General features: G+C 33.0%; 1 protein-coding gene across 3 annotated transcripts in view; it reads left to right on the top strand.

The window, feature by feature from the left end:
- Window positions 1-20308, top strand: part of LOC143748436 (eIF-2-alpha kinase GCN2-like) — an 82581-nt gene continuing 62273 nt past the window's right edge. For 2 of the 3 annotated variants that reach the window (XM_077240482.1, XM_077240481.1), the window contains exons 1-8: window positions 1-261; window positions 1218-1324; window positions 2431-2533; window positions 6065-6238; window positions 8475-8555; window positions 10365-10495; window positions 12264-12364; window positions 13333-13490. In XM_077240482.1, coding sequence (XP_077096597.1) covers window positions 163-261; window positions 1218-1324; window positions 2431-2533; window positions 6065-6238; window positions 8475-8555; window positions 10365-10495; window positions 12264-12364; window positions 13333-13490 — 954 coding nt within the window. In that variant the 5' untranslated portion in view covers window positions 1-162. The remainder of the gene's footprint in view (window positions 262-1217; window positions 1325-2430; window positions 2534-6064; window positions 6239-8474; window positions 8556-10364; window positions 10496-12263; window positions 12365-13332; window positions 13491-20308) is intronic. The other variant, XM_077240483.1, reaches the window with a different exon arrangement.

Genomic DNA, 20308 nt, shown 5'->3' with positions numbered 1-20308 from the left:
GTCATCAGAGCGACGCACGAGCGTGACGTGACGCTGCCACGCGACGCAACGGCTGTAATGATTACATGCCTCCACATGAGAAGTTTTATTAATGTTTTGTACATTGTTTTGATCGGCGATGGTGTTGAGGAGTGTGTGTGAGTGCTGAGCTCATCATGCAGGATGAATGATTACTCTCTTCAACAGGAGAATGAGCTCGAGGCGCTATCATCGATATACGGGGAGGATTTTACTGATATACGAGCGGAAGATCCATGGAAGGTATTGATTTTATATTCAGAAATGACATCAATGTGTCTCATCGAGCTCATGTTCAGTTCATGGTTCTTTTAAGTCCTCAAACAGTCATAATATAGTTGTTCATTTCACTTTCTACGTCCGTGCCCAATTGCAGTGCTTAGATGTGAAAATGTGGGCGTGTCATATGGTAATTTGCTCAATGTTGTGACGTGCATCGTGTGTTATGTTACAGTAGCATGTAATTAATTAACTGAAACCATGAAACCTGTACAGCTTATCAGAAGTTTAACAACAACGAAACATTTAAAACCCTATGAAATTCGTTTTATTTTCCCCAAATTCTGTTTTTAATAAAAAAAATTAAAACTACTTTATACTGTACAATAATATTTTAATTTTGTTACTATTTCTTCAAGTTAAACCAGACTTTTACTTTGGCGGGTTGTCACCTTTTTATTTAATAAAAAAATTCTGTGTTTTTAATTGTATTATTTTTTAATACTTCTAGAGGAACATTCTACTGTACAATAATATTTTAATTCTGTCACAATTTCTTTGTCAAACCGGACTTTTATTTTGGCGGGTTGTCAACTTTTATTTAATAACAAATTCTGTTTATATATAAATATATATACACATACATACATACATTTTAATACTGCTTTTAGAGGAACATTCTGCTAATATTTTAGTTCTCTAACAATTGTTTTTAAAGTTAATTTTAACTTTAAAAAGTTTTTATTTTGGTGGGTTATTACTAAATTATTAATAATAAATTCTGGATTCAATTTTAATCGCCAAATTCAGTTTCAATCTTTATATACAACTTAATATATGTATATATTATAATTCTGTCACGATTTCTTCAAGTTAAAGCAGACTTTTATTTTGCCGGGTTGTCACAGCTTTTAGCATCCGCTTCTCCGTGAGGTTCTGTGGTGTGCAGGAAGTGACACGTGTGATGATGTCATCCGCAGGTCAGACGTCCCCCTGAGGTGTTCCTGAAGCTGCGGCCGAAGGGTCCCGGGACTCGATTCGTGTCGGTGGATCTGCAGGTCAAGTGTCCTGAGACGTATCCTGACGTGTGAGTCCCTCAGTGCTGAAGCTTTAAACACTGAATACAACAATGCATCTTTGTTTTAGGGAGGGATTTATTTTACATTTTTAAAAAAATAATATTTATTCGTTGCACATTTTCATGCAGTTAAAATAGTACCAAATACACACGGATAATGAACAAATAAATGAATGCATGTTTTTTTTTAGATTTTTTTGTGGAAATTTTTACATTTTCACAGAGATGAAATGACACGAAATACACACGAATAATGTTCAAATAAATGAATGCATCCTTTTTCAGTAAGTGATTTATTTAGATTATTAAATAATATTTATTGCACCTTTGCATTTTCATGCAGTTAAAATAGAAATGAAGATAAAAGTAGTGCCAAATACACATGAATAATGCACAAATAAAACAATGCATCTTATTTAGTGTTTTATTTAGATTTATTCAATTTATTTATTTATTTCAATTTTCACTGAGATTAAATATTACCAAACACACAAGTAAAACAATCTTTTTTTGTGTGTTTTATTAATACATTTTTATCTATTTGTTTTTTATTTTCATGCAGTTCAAATAGTACCAAATACACAACAATAATGCATGTTTTTTTGTGTTTTATTTCTATATATATATATATATATATATTTTTTTTTTTACTACTTTTTTGTGGCACTTTTTCTTTTTCACGGAGATGAAAGTGTACCAAATACGCGCAAATAATGCACAAGTAAAATAATGCTTTTTTGTTTGTGTTTTATTTAGATTTTTTTTATTTCAAATGTATTTATTTATTTGTCCTTTTCATTTTCATGCAGTTCCCTCACCAACAAAATGATTGTTTTACTGCTGTATAATAATCTCTATAACCATAGTTTCCATCCCTCCGTTTATAAGAACATTTATATTAGAATTTATATTAATGTTATATTAACATTTTAGTAATTTTGTTTTTCCTTTGTCACTTTTATTTCTTTTGCTTTTAATGTCTATATAGTTGCAATTGATTATTTTTATTTCAGTTTTAAATGAGAAATGTGTGGTCTGTGTGAACCCTGTGCTGATGTGTGTGTGTGTGTGTGTGTGTGTGTGTGTGTGTGTGTGTGTGTGTGTGTGTGTGTCAGGCCTCCAGAGCTGGAGCTGAAGAACGCTAAAGGTCTCTCTCATGATAAACTGGAGGAACTGAAGGCGGAGCTCCACAAACTGGCCAGAGAGAGATGTGGAGAGGTCAGACACTGCGCTTATTAAATATAATGCATTGCATCATCATATCAGGCTTTCTTCAATATGCATGCACACATTTATAATATATAAATATGATAGTGTCCAAAAGTGACGTTCAGCCTATGCTGGAGATTTTGTATCATATTGTGTAGTCGAGCTCGGAGTCGATCCATAGCTTTATTAGTGATAATAGTGCAGTGAATCATGACATCATTTTTGTACAGGCTCTCATACAAAGAAATTATGAACGCATGCAAAAAGAAGCGAGTATAACGATTAATAACTGATTATATTGTAGTCAATGTATGATTTTGTCTTGTCAGCTTTTTGTTTTTCTATGTCATTTTTTGCTTTTTAAAATAAAACCTGTAGCTTTGCCAAATAATTTTGTCTGAGAAAACACCGTAAACGAGTTTAGTGTTTTGTTCTTCCATCATATTTAAAACATAATGATATATATATATATATAATGATATATAAAATATAATATAATATAATAGCTAACATATAGGTATTTAGAATATATCAAATATAATCCTCACATTTGAATGTTTTGGGAAGAGTCTCTTCTGCTCACCAAGACTACATTTATTTCATCAAAAATACAGTAGAAAAATATGAAATATTATTCCAGTGTAAATCAGCTGTTTTCTATGTGATTTGATGCTCAAGAAACATGACATTTATGAAATATTTACTTCATATTTCTTTGAAAACTGATACATTTTTCAGGATTAGTTGATGAATTAAAAGCAAAAAAACCCCCACAGAATTCTATAAAATAGTGCAGAAACAAGGGAATGAAGAGTTGAATGTCTCACGATTGACGGGTCCGACTGTGATTTTTGTCACGACTGAAACAATGAAGAGTTTAATTTGTGGTGAAGAAGGACGTATAGTTCAAGCTTGTCCTGAAAGGAGACAGTAGGATTCAGACACGAGAGAAATTCAATGTATTAAAGGGACATTGTGTAGGAATTTCTCCCATCTAGCGGTGAAATTGTATTTTGCATTCACACGAATTGTGCTCTCCAGCGCCTCACTTTTTCAAATGCGTGTTGCATCTACGGTAGCTGTTATGTGCCAAAAAGCTATGACAGGATGTCTTCTAACAGCACTTCATGGAAACGAATGAAAACGCCTTGTGGAAACGCGTTGATAAAAGCCCCGCTTCCAACACATCGGCCAATCAGAAAAACTTATCGGCCGATGCCGATATTTTAAAAAAGCCAAATATCGGCCGATATATCGGTCGACCACTAGACAGGATGTCGTCTAACAGCACTTCATGGAAACGAATGAAAACACGTTGGTCTAATACTTTTTGACCCTCTCTGCTATTATAGTTTTAAGATGGCGGAACGACATGGAAGCCTCCGTGGACCGACCCGTCACATGTATATAACGATAATAAATCCTTCGTTTACGAGGATCAGTCAGATCATTGGCAGAGGTATTTGTTCACCATTGAGGACATATTTATGAATAAAAATATACCTAAAAAACTACACATTGTCTCTTTAATGCAACTACGGAAAAAGAAGTGATAGAAAACGCCACACAAATTGTTTGTGGAACGAGTAGACCTATTACAACAAACTAATATTACTGCAATCGAAAATAAAGAGGAAGTCAGAGAGGAAATGCTGAAAGATGTTGCAGAACTTGTTTCTGGGCAAGATTTGATGGACGTTATTGAACCGGATTTCAAAATAGCAGTTATGAAGCGTAAAGCAACGGAGACTGGAGGAGGTCGTGTTAAAGGGGCGGATGATTATGATTATGATTATGACTTTTCTAACTTTAGCTAGTGTGTAACGTTGCTGTTTGAGCATAAACAACATCTGCAAAGTTATAACGCAATTTTTGTGATATCAAGTTCAAATTTGGAACACAACTTAGTTAGATATATGGCTTTTTTATAGTAAAGCATATTTCGTAAAATATATATTTTATATAAAATAAAAAATATTAAGTACAGTATATATGATTTACTGTAAATTTAAACTTCCACAACTTTTTCATACTTTCATTGTTTGAAGCAATAATCTGTAAAACAAGCCCAAACTTAGGTCTATCAACCAAAGCATTTTTGAATTACAACCATTTAAGTGCATTTTAATGTCCATTCTCAAAGCAGTTAAGGGGTTAAAGGTCAACGGTGGTTTAAGTGCCTCTTTTAAGGTGAAAACGGGGATGAGACCAGCTTGCTCATTATCAGGCATGTTGTATACATTAGCTATCCAACCTTTATTGAACATTTCACAATGATTTAATTGGGCTTATAATTGCTGATGAGTTTGCATCTGTGTATACATCAGCTTATGCAGATGATGTTGTGGTTATTATTAAAAATCAAGATGATATATATAAAATAACCTCAATAGTACATGATTCTGGTAATATATCATCTGCTAAAGTCAATAGGAAAAAGAGTTGTGGTTTATTAGCAGGAGACTGGTCTAAGCTGGAGTAATGGAGGTTTTAAGTATTTAGGAAACAATTTTATGGAAAATAAAAATTGGGAGGGCATTTTAGAAATGTTAGAAGGAAGATTAAAAAATGGACGTATGTCTTACAGAGGTAGAATATTAATGGTCAATAATTTGATAGCTTCTGCATTATGGCATAAATTAGCCAACTGTGTATATTAATGAAAGTTTGAAGAACGGTTGTTGATTTCTTCTGGGAGGAAATGCACTGGACACCACAGAGTGTTTTATATCTCTCAGAAGAGTCTGGAGGTCAAGGTTTGATCATTTATCCAGTAGAAAAGCTGTTTCTAGAGTACAATTTGTGCAAAAGTTTTTATATGGTAACCTAGAAACATCATGGCGAGGATTAACTGGCGTATTCTAAAGCTAGTTGGATATTTAGCATTGAAACACACTGTTTTTCTGTTGGACAGCAATGATTTAAATGTGAGAGGAATTCTTTCTCTTTATTTAAGTGTTTTTAAAGTTTGGGACATTCTAGAAAGCAGAGAAACTTTCACACAAAACTCCTCTTTATATTGGCTATTAGAAGAAGCAGTTGTTTATGGGTCAAAAATGGACTTTAAAGGGATAGTTCACCCAAAAATGTAAATTCTGTCAGTATTTACTCTCCCTCATGTTGTTCAACCCCGTAAGACCTTCGTTCATCTTCGCAACACGAATTAAGATATTTGTGATTAAATCTGAGAGCTGGATCACTCCTCCATAGGCCTCTAAGGGATTGACACTTGTTCCCCGAAAAGTTATTAAAGACATCGTTAAAATAGTCCAAGTGACTACAGTGGCTCAACCTTAAGCTTATCAAGCGACGAGAATACTTTTTGTGCGCAAAAACAAACAAAAATAACGACTTTATTTCATCTATTGATTTCCTTCTCTGTGGGCCTCGAGTGAGTTCACTAGTGTAACAGCGCAGCGCTTCTGTGTTGTACGTCACACGCATCACACACATGACCAGCGTCGGCCAATAGTGAGCCTGCGTGTGACGTAGCTCTACGCTATCGCACTACGCTAACTGACTCGAGGCCAACCCCCCCAGGTGATGATCTATGAGTTGGCGGATCTGGTGCAGGGCTTCCTGACGGAGCACAACGCCCCCCCCTCGAGCTCGTTCCACGAGGAGATGCTGAAGAACCAGCGGCGTCTGCAGGAACGACTCGCTCAGGAGGAGCAGCTCAAGATCGACCAGCGCCGCAGACAGGAAGAGCAGACGGTACATCACTTCCTGTCGCACATCATCACTTCCTGTGGCACATCCGCTTGTGTTTGAGTCTCGCCACACCATATTCATATTCAATTTTTTTTTTTTTTTTTTAACAATGTGTTTATTATTTTGATTATACAAGACATTTAACAGAAAAACACTTTTCCAGTTCGTCACAGTTATTTCCCACCCCAACAAGAGAACGCATCCCTCTCTTCTGCCATACAGAAATACACAAAAGTATCAGACAAGAGTCAACCTAAATGCAAAAAAGACAAAGCAAGGTACCCAGAAACCAGATATACATTACTATACTTTACACATAAAAGTTACATTTCCAGCAAGACTCTATATAAAAAAAAAGAAATAAAACACTAATACATAGTTACACCTCCTGTAATAAATGACCAATATTATTGTTGTTAATGTAGTACTCAAACGGCTTCCAGATTTCTTCATATACATCTATTTTGTTTTTAATAAAATATGTTATTTTGTGCCATGTAAGTAATCCAAGCTCCTATAACTGGTGGATTAGACCTTTTCCAACTAAGAGCTATCATTCTTTTAGCTTGTAGTAAAGCAAAATCTATACATTTACGCTGCTGGGGATTTAGTTTAAGGGTCTTTGGGTATAAGTGTAGCCAGGGCCTGAAGTTAACTTTTTTGACCACCTGCCACGGTAACTTTTTACCAGCCAATTTTTTTGTTTGTTTTTTTGCCTCATAAAGGTGAAAAATAGAAATCACACAAGCATTGTTCTTTAACTTGTAAGAATTCACATTTAAGTGCTGTCAAGTAATTAACAAAATCATTATAAGTAATAATAACTCTTAAGGGGGTCGCACACCGGATGCGCGGCGTCTTTAAAATTCGAACACATTACTTTATATCAGTGTACACACACCAGCGGCGCCACTCGGCGTCTGTCCGCGGCGCCAGCAACAGACCTTGTTCAAAATCCTGCCGCGCCACAGAGCTCGCTTACATAGTTTTACATTAAATGTACATTTATTTGTCTCAAATCGTCGTTAATGTAAATACTGACTTCACCCTGTAATGCAATATACATTTAGTGTTACATGCATTCACAGAAATCAGCTGCTTGAATGAAAATTGTTGATGTTATCGGACAGACGAAAAAAAATAAAATAATAATGAATCACTCAATTCTCATTGGCTACGCGCCAATGTGGCAGGTAGATTGACAGTTTTACCCGCCAATTGCAAAATTCACCTGCATTTGGCGCGTGGTCAGGTGTTAATTTCAGGCCCTGAGTGTAGCAAAAGCATTCTTGCACCGTATTCAATTTATTACATATATCACATATCACACACAATTTATTACATGCATAATACATATTGGCCCAGTCCCAATTCGCATACTATCCGTCCTAAATAGTATGTGACATTAGTAATTAATTGCCAATACTATTAAGGGCGGATAGGATGGATAGTATGCACATTGGGACTGGGCTATTATTACTTTTGGAAAACCCTTGTAAAAAAACAGCCATATTTCTGAAAAGTGCTTGAATTATTAGAAGACAATAGGCTATATTAGAAAATAGTGTTTCATTTTATTGATACTTTTTTTTCACACCCATCTGATATTAATATAGAGACATTTAGACAAGTATATAATACAGCTTTAATTCTTCTCATCAATATATACAGTATATATGTATATATATATATATATTATATATTCAAGGGAGAAAAAATCAGTTAAAGTTTAAGTTTCCACAGCCATTGCATGTGCTGCGCTTTATTTGTACCATTTTGCTGTATTATTTTAATTTTATTTATTTATTTACCTTTTTTATAATTTTAAGCATAATAAAGATATTGTTTGATGAGTTAGATCTCTGATTGTTGTCCCTGAAAACTAAAAAAGTAGTGCCTTAAGTCCTGGAATTTCATTTTACAGTCTCTGTACGAACCCTGATAGCGGTTTTCATTCCTAAAACAATACACATTAATTCAAAGCAGCTTCACAGTAATAAACAGGAAAATAATAATCATCAATGATGCAAACTTTAAAAAGACATTATTTATATAAATTCAGTTCAATTTCTGTTCTCATCTGAATCACATTAAATGTCTTATATTGATACGACAACAATATTATTGTTGTTTTACAAATAAGTGCATGTTTTTTGCAGTGTTGTTCTGGATATCAGTGCTAAATCTCTTGATCGATGGTCCTGTATGTGCGCTGTAGTGAATCTGATCTCATCCACAGCAAAATGAGATTCTGGCAGAGATCCAGAGGAGAGAGGAGGAGCGACGAGAAGAGAAGAGGAAGAAAGAGATGGCCAAACTGGTGAGATCTTTCTCTTCTCTCGTCAGCGTTTCGTTTTCGGATGAGTTTAATGTGAAAAATCACCCATGATGCATCGCATAATTGTCACTGTCGTCTCCTTTAGTATCAATGTATAACAACTAGGCCTGGCGCGATTTTTGATTCAATTTCTGAGCGAAACATTTTAATTAAAATTTTAATAACATTTTCCTCTTAAATAAGAGGAGTTTAGAGGGTTCGTTCTGTTATCATTTATGCTCTACAATACTTACGGGTTTGGAACGGCGGTTTTAGGTGAATTAACTATTTTAAAGTTTAAAGAAATTCCACTAAATGTGCAATTGAATGAAGATTTAATCAGACTGTTATTGTTATTATTTTTAATTTTTTTATATTTTTTATAATTACTGCTGTCAAGTTGATTATTCCCGACTACACATCTGACATAAATGTTTGTTTATAATATGTGTGTGTAAATGTACTATAGAAACACACACACACATATTTATAGACACACACATAACTAATTATATATATATGTATTCATTATATTCATTATATAAATGTAACTAATCATTTTTATATAATTAATTAGTTTTACAGTATTTTATATTAACTATATAATTGAATATTAATTAATAATTGTTAATTATTCACAGCATTGAAGTAAATAATTCATTTGACAATTTGTTTAATTAGTATTATATTTATTTAGTATATAATTAATTATTAGTAACTATTAATTCATTTCCACAACATTGAATTAAATTCTATTGTATTTCATGTTATGTTATTATGTTATATTATAATATTAGTGTTGTATTAATATTTTTATTTTCTTTAAACAATTCATTTTATAAATTAAACTAATAATTTTTATATATTTTATATAATTAAGTATTATAATGTATTAATTATATAATTAAATATTAATTAATAATTATTAATTAATCACAGCATTGAAGTAAATAATATGGGCCTATTATATTTTATATTATTATATTTTATATTATTATATTATATTTTAAAAAATCGTTATGAATGTAATTGTTTTATATAATTAATTTAATATATTTTATTAAGTGGCATTATATTATATTGTGGTATTATATTATATTAAGTATATAATTAATTATTAATTAATTTTCACAACATTGAAGTTAATTATATTATATTTTGTTATGTAGTTATGTATATTATAATATAATGTGATATTACATTATTTTTATTTTATTTAAATAATTCATCATATAATTTTAACTAATGATTTATATATTTGATATAATCAATTAAGTATATAATTAATTTAATTGAATATTATTATTATTAATTATTAATTAATCACAGCATTGAAGTAAATAATATGGGCCTATTTTATTATATTGTTTATTATTTTATTTTATTATATTCTATTTAAAAATCATTATAAATGTCATTGTTTTATAATTAATTTGATATATTTTATTAAGTAGTATTATATTATATTATTTGAATTAAGTATATAATTATTATTATTCATTCGTTCATTTTCACAATATTGAAGTATATTATATATTTTTTATTTTGTTATGTATATTATATTATAATATTAATGTATATTATATATTTTTATTTTATTTAAATAATTCATTATATAAATGTAACTAATTATTTTTATATATTTTATATAATCAATTAAGTATTTAATTAATTAATTAATCAAAGCATTGAAGTAAACCATATGGACATAATTTATTATATTTTTTTATGATTATATCCCATATGATTCGTAGACCTCATGATTGTGACAGGCGTGTGTGTGACTCATGTTGGTTCTGGATTGTGTTTCAGGAGCGTTTGGAGAGTGTCGTCGCTGAACAACCGTTAGAAACACACACGTCATCAGGGTCACCGGTGGAGCCGTGCGAAGCAAAGAAAGTGCTGACAAACAGACGCAGAACCACATCAAGCAGCAGACACAGGTCCACAAACACACACACACACACACACACAGGTCGGAGCACACACACACACACACAGGTCCACACACACACACACACACACAGGTCGGAGCACACACACACACACACAGGTCCACACACACACACACACACACACACACAGGTCCACACACACACACACACACACAGGTCCACACACACACACACACACAGGTCGGAGCACACACACACACACACAGGTCCACACACACACACACACACACAGGTCCACACACACACACACACACACACAGGTCCACACACACACACACACACACAGGTCGGAGCACACACACACACACACAGGTCCACACACACACACACACACACACACACACAGGTCCACACACACACACACACACACACACAGGTCCACACACACACACACACACAGGTCGGAGCACACACACACACACACAGGTCCACACACACACACACACACACAGGTCGGAGCACACACACACACACACAGGTCCACACACACACACACACACACAGGTCGGAGCACACACACACACACACAGGTCCACACACACACACACACACACACACACAGGTCGGAGCACACACACAGGTCGGAGCACACACACACACACACACACACACACAAACACACACACACACACACACACACACACACAGGTCCACACACGCACACACACAGGTCCACACACGCACACACACACACACAGGTCGGAGCACACACACACACACACACACACACACACACACACACACACACACACACACACACACACACACACACACACACACACACACACACTCACACACTCACACACACACTCTCTCACACACTCTCTCTCACACACACACACACACACACACACACAGGTCGGAGCACACACACACACACACACACACACACAGGTCCACACACACACACACACAGGTCTGAGCACACACACATACACACACACACACACACACAGGTCCACACACACACACACACACACAGGTCTGAGCACACACACATACACACACACACACACACACAGGTCCACACACACACACACACACACACAGGTCTGAGCACACACACATACACACACACACGGAACATGATCCTAATAATTTTTGGCATAAAAGAAAGATCTATAATTTTGACCCATATGATGTAGTGTTGGCTATTGCCCCAAATAAATCCGTGCGACTGGTTCTGTGGGTCACACATATCACATAAATGAGCGTCGTGTCATCCTATAATTCTTCTTGAAACGGTTCATATTCTCCAAATTATGACCAGAAATTGATAAATATTAAGTCTGCTGATTAAAACAAATAAAGAACCAATGTAGGAGAATAGTTATTATGCGCAGAAAACAGAAACTGTGTATATTCGTGCAGTGTGCGCATGTCAAACAACATATTCCGATTTAAAGCTTGTGACAAATTCAATTCACGTTTATTTGTATAGCGCGATGCAAGTTATGCATTTCAGAAATGTACATATACAAATCACAGTCAGCTAGAAATGTATGAATTTAAACAATGTAATAATTTAATGCATAAACAATGACCTCATTGAAGTAATGAATACTTGTTTGTTAACAAATGATTATGACATTTAGAAAAATTTAGCATTGGTGCATGATGTACATATAAACACACACATCGACCCGATCACACACTTAGCGTTCATGTAAACGCTACATTAAGATTCAGATCGGATTGAAAGAAAAGTTGTGCATGTAAACGTGTATATATATATATATTGTTCTGCTCTGCCTAGACGAGACACGTACACCGAGGAGAATCAGCGTCAGCAAGAAGTGCTTCACTTCAGCAACAGTTTCCTCGGAGAGGTCATAGTTCACCGAGGGAAGTGCATCGGTGAGGATTCTGGGATATCAGCCGACGCTCAGCATCCGATCATTAATTACATTTAAATCAGAATTAAGGACAGCTATTAAATCATTATTATATGTACAGTCATATATAGATTATTAATTACATTTAATTTAGTATTAAATTATTTTTTATTATTAAACGTAAAATAAATATGTTTAATTTACAATTATTAAGTTGAATTATGAAAACATTATTATATGCAAAATAAATCAATTATTAATAGGATTTAATTTAGACTTATTCAGTAGAATTATCGTCAATAAAACATTATTATATATAAAATAAATTGATTGTTAATTACATGTATGTAACATATTCAAATGATTAATTAAAACAAGTTTAATTTACAATTATTAAATACAATTATTAAAACATTATTATTATGTAAAATAAATTGATTTATTGAATAAATCAATTATTAATAGGATTTAATTTATAATTAAGTAGAATTATAATCAATAAAACATTATTATATATAAAATAAATTGATTGTATTATATGTAAAATATACTGATTATTATTAATTAATAATTATAATAAATAGTATTAATTAATTATTAAATCCAATCAATTTATAATTAAGTATAATTATTGTTAATAAAACATTATGTGTCAAATATTCTGATAATTAATTAAAATAAAATTATTACAGCGAATTATTTAAAATTATTATATGTAAAGTAAATCAATTATTAATAGGATTTAATTTACAAATATTAAGTAGAATTATTATCAATAAAACATTATTATATATAAAATAAATTGATTGTTAATTACATTTTATTTAGAATTATTGTTAATAATTCTGATTTTAATGTAATTAATAATCAGTATATTTTACATATAATAATGTTTTAAGTACAATTATTAAATCATTATTATATGCTAATCGTAAAATCGAGTGCAATTGAGGATTGGGATGAAGTGTGTGTGTGTTCTCTCTGTCTCAGGTGAGAGCGAGCGACTGGGACGAAGTGTGTATTACGCGTTTAACTCCAGCACTGGGGATTTCTCCGTGGTGTACGAGTGGATCCTGCGCTGGAACAAGACCATCGGGAAGTTCTTCACCGGCCAGGAGAGGGACCGGATAGAGAAGTGCAAAAAACAGGTAGAAAATACACAGAAATCTCACGGAAAGTTTGCATTTGTTCACTAACTGATGTAAAATGTTAGTTTTATAATGAAATTTGTATGTTGGCGCAATTTAATCTGTCATGCAAGTTACAATAATGGTAATACTAATAAGAAATAAAAACTTAATAAGAAATAACTCTTTTCTGGCAAAAAAAGTGTATTTAAGAAAAATAATCACTTTTATTATTATTTTACATTACAATGACATTTACAAAAAAAATTCAATAATATTTATGATTGACTTAATATCCTTATTTTCAATCATTAAACTATTGAACTTTTATTTTGAATAATATGAACACTACCAGTCAAGAGTCACTATCTGATGTAAAATGTTAGTTTTATAAAGAAATTCTTATGTTGGAACAATTTATCTGTCTAATTTCATGCTTTTAAATTTTATGTCCCAACGTTGTTAATAATTGTATCCGTTAAAACTCATCTGTGATCACCAAAATTAATATTTAAACGTTATTTTCTTGAAAAAAAAAATCTTGTAACTCGACACCCTTGGCTCATTTAGTATGCGAGGTTCTATGAACATGCAAATGAGCCCCGCCTCCACTCACTCACTCACTCACTCAGAGATCCACTCGTTGACGATCACACGTTGATCTGATTGGTTACAAGGTAGTTTGTGACGTCAGAAACACCAGCGATTTCAAAGATTGTTTTAGAGACTGTCTTTGGTTCACTGCAGTTTTAAGGAGAAAATACTCAGCAATCTATCCATAATAAAAAGTGCATCTATCCATCATAAAAGTGCATCTATACATCATAAAAGTGCATCTGTACATCATAAAAGTGCATCTATTCATCATAAAAGTGTATCTGTCCATCATAAAAGTGAATCTATCCATCATAAAAGTGTATCTGTCCATCATAAAAGTGCATCTATCCGTCAATCATTAAAGTGCATCCATCAATCATAAAAGTGCATCCATCAATCATAAAAGTGCATCTATTCATCAATCATAAAAGTGCATCTATCCGTCATAAAAGTGCATCTATCCGTCAATCATAAAAGTGCATCCATCAATCATAAAAGTGCATCTATCCATCATAAAAGTGCATCTATCCATCAATCATAAAAGTGCATCTATCCATCATAAAAGTGCATCTATCCATCAATCATAAAATTGCATCTATCCATCATAAAAGTGCATCTATCCATCATAAAAGTGCATCTGTCATCATAAAAGTGCATCTATCCATCATAAAAGTGCATCTATCCATCATAAAAGTGCATCTATCCATCCATCAATCATAAAAGTGCATCTATCCATCAATCATAAAAGTGCATCTGTCATCATAAAAGTGCATCTATCCATCATAAACGTGCATCTATCCATCATAAAAGTGCATCTATCCATCATAAAAGTGCATCCATCCATCATAAAAGTGCATCTATCCATCATAAAAGTGCATCTGTCATCATAATAGTGCATCTATCCATCATAAAAGTGCATCTATCCATCAATCATAAAAGTGCATCTATCCATCAATCATAAAAGTGCATCTATCCATCAATCATAAAAGTGCATCTATCAATCATAAAAGTGCATCTATCCATCATAAAAGTGCATCTATCCATCATAAAAGTGCATCCATCAATCATAAAAGTGCATCTATCCATCAATCATAAAAGTGCATCTATCCATCATAAAAGTGCATCTATCCATCATAAAAGTGCATCTATCCATCCATCATAAAAGTGCATCTATCCATCATAAAAGTGCATCTATCCATCATAAAAGTGCATCTGTCCATCATGAAAGTGCATCTATCCATCCATCATAAAAGTGCATCTATCCATCATAAAAGTGCATCCATCAATCATAAAAGTGCATCTGTCATCATAAAAGTGCATCTATCCATCATAAAAGTGCATCTATCAATCATAAAAGTGCATCTATCCATCATAAAAGTGCATCTATCCGTCAATAATAAATGTGCATCTATCCGTCATAAAAGTGCATCTGTCCATCATAAAAGTGCATCTATCCATCATGAAAGTGCATCTATCCGTCATAAAAGTGCATCTATCCATCATAAAAGTGCATCTATCCATCATAAAAGTGCATCTATCCATCAATCATAAAAGTGCATCTATCCATCATAAAAGTGCATCTATCCGTCAATAATAAATGTGCATCTATCCGTCATAAAATTGCATCTATCCATCATAAAAGTGCATCTATCCATCAATCATAAAAGTGGATCTATCCATCAATCATAAAAGTGCATCTATCCATCATAAAAGTGCATCTATCCATCATAAAAGTGCATCTATCCATCAATCATAAAAGTGCATCTATCATCATAAAAGTGCATCTATCCATCAATCATAAAAGTGCATCTATCCATCATAAAAGTGCATCTATCCATCATAAAAGTGCATCTATCCATCAATCATAAAAGTGCATCTATCATCATAAAAGTGCATCTATCCATCAATCATAAAAGTGCATCTATCCATCATAAAAGTGCATCTATCCATCAATCATAAAAGTGCATCTATCCATCATAAAAGTGCATCTATCCATCATAAAAGTGCATCTATCCATCAATCATAAAAGTGCATCTATCATCATAAAAGTGCATCTATCCATCAATCATAAAAGTGCATCTATCCATCATAAAAGTGCATCTATCCATCAATCATAAAAGTGGATCTATCCATCAATCATAAAAGTGCATCTATCCATCATAAAAGTGCATCTATCCATCAATCATAAAAGTGCATCTATCATCATAAAAGTGCATCTATCCATCAATCATAAAAGTGCATCTATCCATCATAAAAGTGCATCTATCCATCAATCATAAAAGTGGATCTATCCATCAATCATAAAAGTGCATCTATCCATCATAAAAGTGCATCTATCCATCAATCATAAAAGTGCATCTATCATCATAAAAGTGCATCTATCCATCAATCATAAAAGTGCATCTATCCATCATAAAAGTGCATCTATCCATCAATCATAAAAGTGCATCTATCATCATAAAAGTGCATCTATCCATCCATCATAAAAGTGCATCTATCCGTCAATAATAAATGTGCATCTATCCGTCATAAAATTGCATCTATCCATCATAAAAGTGCATCTATCCATCAATCATAAAAGTGGATCTATCCATCAATCATAAAAGTGCATCTATCCATCATAAAAGTGCATCTATCCATCATAAAAGTGCATCTATCCATCAATCATAAAAGTGCATCTATCATCATAAAAGTGCATCTATCCATCAATCATAAAAGTGCATCTATCCATCATAAAAGTGCATCTATCCATCAATCATAAAAGTGCATCTATCATCATAAAAGTGCATCTATCCATCAATCATAAAAGTGCATCTATCCATCATAAAAGTGCATCTATCCATCAATCATAAAAGTGCATCTATCCATCATAAAAGTGCATCTATCCATCATAAAAGTGCATCTATCCATCAATCATAAAAGTGCATCTATCATCATAAAAGTGCATCTATCCATCAATCATAAAAGTGCATCTATCCATCATAAAAGTGCATCTATCCATCAATCATAAAAGTGGATCTATCCATCAATCATAAAAGTGCATCTATCCATCATAAAAGTGCATCTATCCATCAATCATAAAAGTGCATCTATCATCATAAAAGTGCATCTATCCATCAATCATAAAAGTGCATCTATCATCATAAAAGTGCATCTATCCATCAATCATAAAAGTGCATCTATCCATCATAAAAGTGCATCTATCCATCATAAAAGTGCATCTATCCATCAATCATAAAAGTGCATCTATCATCATAAAAGTGCATCTATCCATCAATCATAAAAGTGCATCTATCCATCAATCATAAAAGTGCATCTATCCGTCAATCATAAAAGTGCATCTATCCATCATAAAAGTGCATCTATCCATCAATCATAAAAGTGCATCTATCATCATAAATGTGCATCTATCCATCAATCATAAAAGTGCATCTATCCATCAATCATAAAAGTGCATCTATCCATCAATCATAAAAGTGCATCTATCCATCAATCATAAAAGTGCATCTATCCATCAATCATAAAAGTGCATCTATCCATCATAAAAGTGCATCTATCCATCAATCATAAAAGTGCATCTATCCATCAATCATAAAAGTGCATCTATCCATCATAAAAGTGCATCTATCCGTCAATCATAAAAGTGCATCTATCCATCAATCATAAAAGTGCATCTATCCATCAATCATAAAAGTGCATCTATCCATCAATCATAAAAGTGCATCTATCCATCATAAAAGTGCATCTATCCATCAATCATAAAAGTGCATCTATCCATCAATCATAAAAGTGCATCTATCCATCATAAAAGTGCATCTATCCGTCAATCATAAAAGTGCATCTATCCATCAATCATAAAAGTGCATCTATCCATCCATCATAAAAGTGCATCTATCCGTCAATAATAAAAGTGCATCTATCCGTCATAAAAGTGCATTTATCCGTCATAAAAGTGCATCTATCCGTCATAAAAGTGCATCTATCCGTCATAAAAGTGCATCTATCCGTCAATAATAAAAGTGCATTTATCCGTCATAAAAGTGCATCTATCCGTCATAAAAGTGCATCTATCCGTCATAAAAGTGCATCTATCCGTCAATAATAAAAGTGCATCTATCCGTCAATAATAAAAGTGCATCTATCCATCATAAAAGTGCATCTATCCATCATAAAAGTGCATCTATCCGTCAATAATAAAAGTGCATCTATCCATCATAAAAGTGCATCTATCCATCATAAAAGTGCATCTATCCGTCAATAATAAAAGTGCATCTATCCATCATAAAAGTGCATCTATCCATCATAAAAGTGCATCTGTCATCATAAAAGTGCATCTATCCATCATAAAAGTGCATCTATCCATCATAAAAGTGCATCTATCCATCCATCAATCATAAAAGTGCATCTATCCATCAATCATAAAAGTGCATCTGTCATCATAAAAGTGCATCTATCAATCATAAAAGTGCATCTATCCATCAATCATAAAAGTGCATCTATCCATCAATCATAAAAGTGCATCTGTCATCATAAAAGTGCATCTATCCATCATAAAAGTGCATCTATCCATCATAAAAGTGCATCTATCCATCATAAAAGTGCATCCATCCATCATAAAAGTGCATCTATCCATCATAAAAGTGCATCTGTCATCATAATAGTGCATCTATCCATCATAAAAGTGCATCTATCCATCAATCATAAAAGTGCATCTATCCATCAATCATAAAAGTGCATCTATCAATCATAAAAGTGCATCTATCCATCATAAAAGTGCATCTATCCATCATAAAAGTGCAACCATCCATCATAAAAGTGCATCTATCCATCATAAAAGTGCATCCATCAATCATAAAAGTGCATCTATCCATCAATCATAAAAGTGCATCTATCCATCATAAAAGTGCATCTATCCATCATAAAAGTGCATCTATCCATCATAAAAGTGCATCCATCAATCATAAAAGTGCATCTGTCATCATAAAAGTGCATCTATCCATCATAAAAGTGCATCTATCAATCATAAAAGTGCATCTATCCATCAATCATAAAAGTGCATCTATTCATCATAAAAGTGCATCTATCCGTCAATAATAAATGTGCATCTATCCGTCATAAAAGTGCATCTGTCCATCATAAAAGTGCATCTATCCATCATGAAAGTGCATCTATCCATCATAAAAGTGCATCTATCCATCATAAAAGTGCATCTATCCGTCATAAAAGTGCATCTATCCATCAATCATAAAAGTGCATCTATCCATCATAAAAGTGCTTCTATCCGTCAATAATAAATGTGCATCTATCCGTCATAAAATTGCATCTATCCATCATAAAAGTGCATCTATCCATCAATCATAAAAGTGGATCTATCCATCAATCATAAAAGTGCATCTATCCATCATAAAAGTGTATCTATCCATCATAAAAGTGCATCTATCCGTCATAAAAGTGCATCTATCCATCATAAAAGTGCATCTATCCATCAATCATAAAAGTGCATCTATCCGTCAATAATAAAAGTGCATCTATCCGTCAATAATAAAAGTGCATCTATCCATCATAAAAGTGCATCTATCCGTCAATAATAAAAGTGCATCTATCCATCATAAAAGTGCATCTATCCGTCAATAATAAAAGTGCATCTATCCATCATAAAAGTGCATCTATCATCATAAAAGTGCATCTATCCATCATAAAAGTGCATCTATCCGTCAATAATAAAAGTGCATCTGTCCATCATAAAAGTGCATCTATCCGTCAATAATAAAAGTGCATCTATCCATCATAAAAGTGCATCTATCCGTCAATAATAAGTGCATCTGTCCATCATAAAAGTGCATCTATCCGTCAATAATAAAAGTGCATCTATCCGTCATAAAAGTGCATCTATCCATCATAAAAGTGCATCTATCCGTCAATAATAAAAGTGCATCTATCCGTCATAAAAGTGCCTTTATCCGTCATAAAAGTGCATCTATCCATCATAAAAGTGCATCTATCCGTCATAAAAGTGCATTTATCCGTCATAAAAGTGCATCTATCCATCATAAAAGTGCATCTATCCGTCATAAAAGTGCATCTATCCATCATAAAAGTGCATCTATCCATCATAAAAGTGCATCTATCCGTCAATAATAAAAGTGCATCTATCCATCATAAAAGTGCATCTATCCGTCATAAAAGTGCATCTATCCATCATAAAAGTGCATCCATCAATCATAAAAGTGCATCTATCCGTC

This window comes from Siphateles boraxobius, unplaced genomic scaffold (genome assembly GCF_051911475.1).
Source record: "Siphateles boraxobius isolate OS27281-9 unplaced genomic scaffold, OSU_SipBor_1 233, whole genome shotgun sequence".
In the NCBI taxonomy this organism is placed as follows: domain Eukaryota; kingdom Metazoa; phylum Chordata; class Actinopteri; order Cypriniformes; family Leuciscidae; genus Siphateles; species Siphateles boraxobius.
Note: the sequence above shows the minus strand (reverse complement) of the source record. Positions and strands in the feature narration are given on the sequence as shown.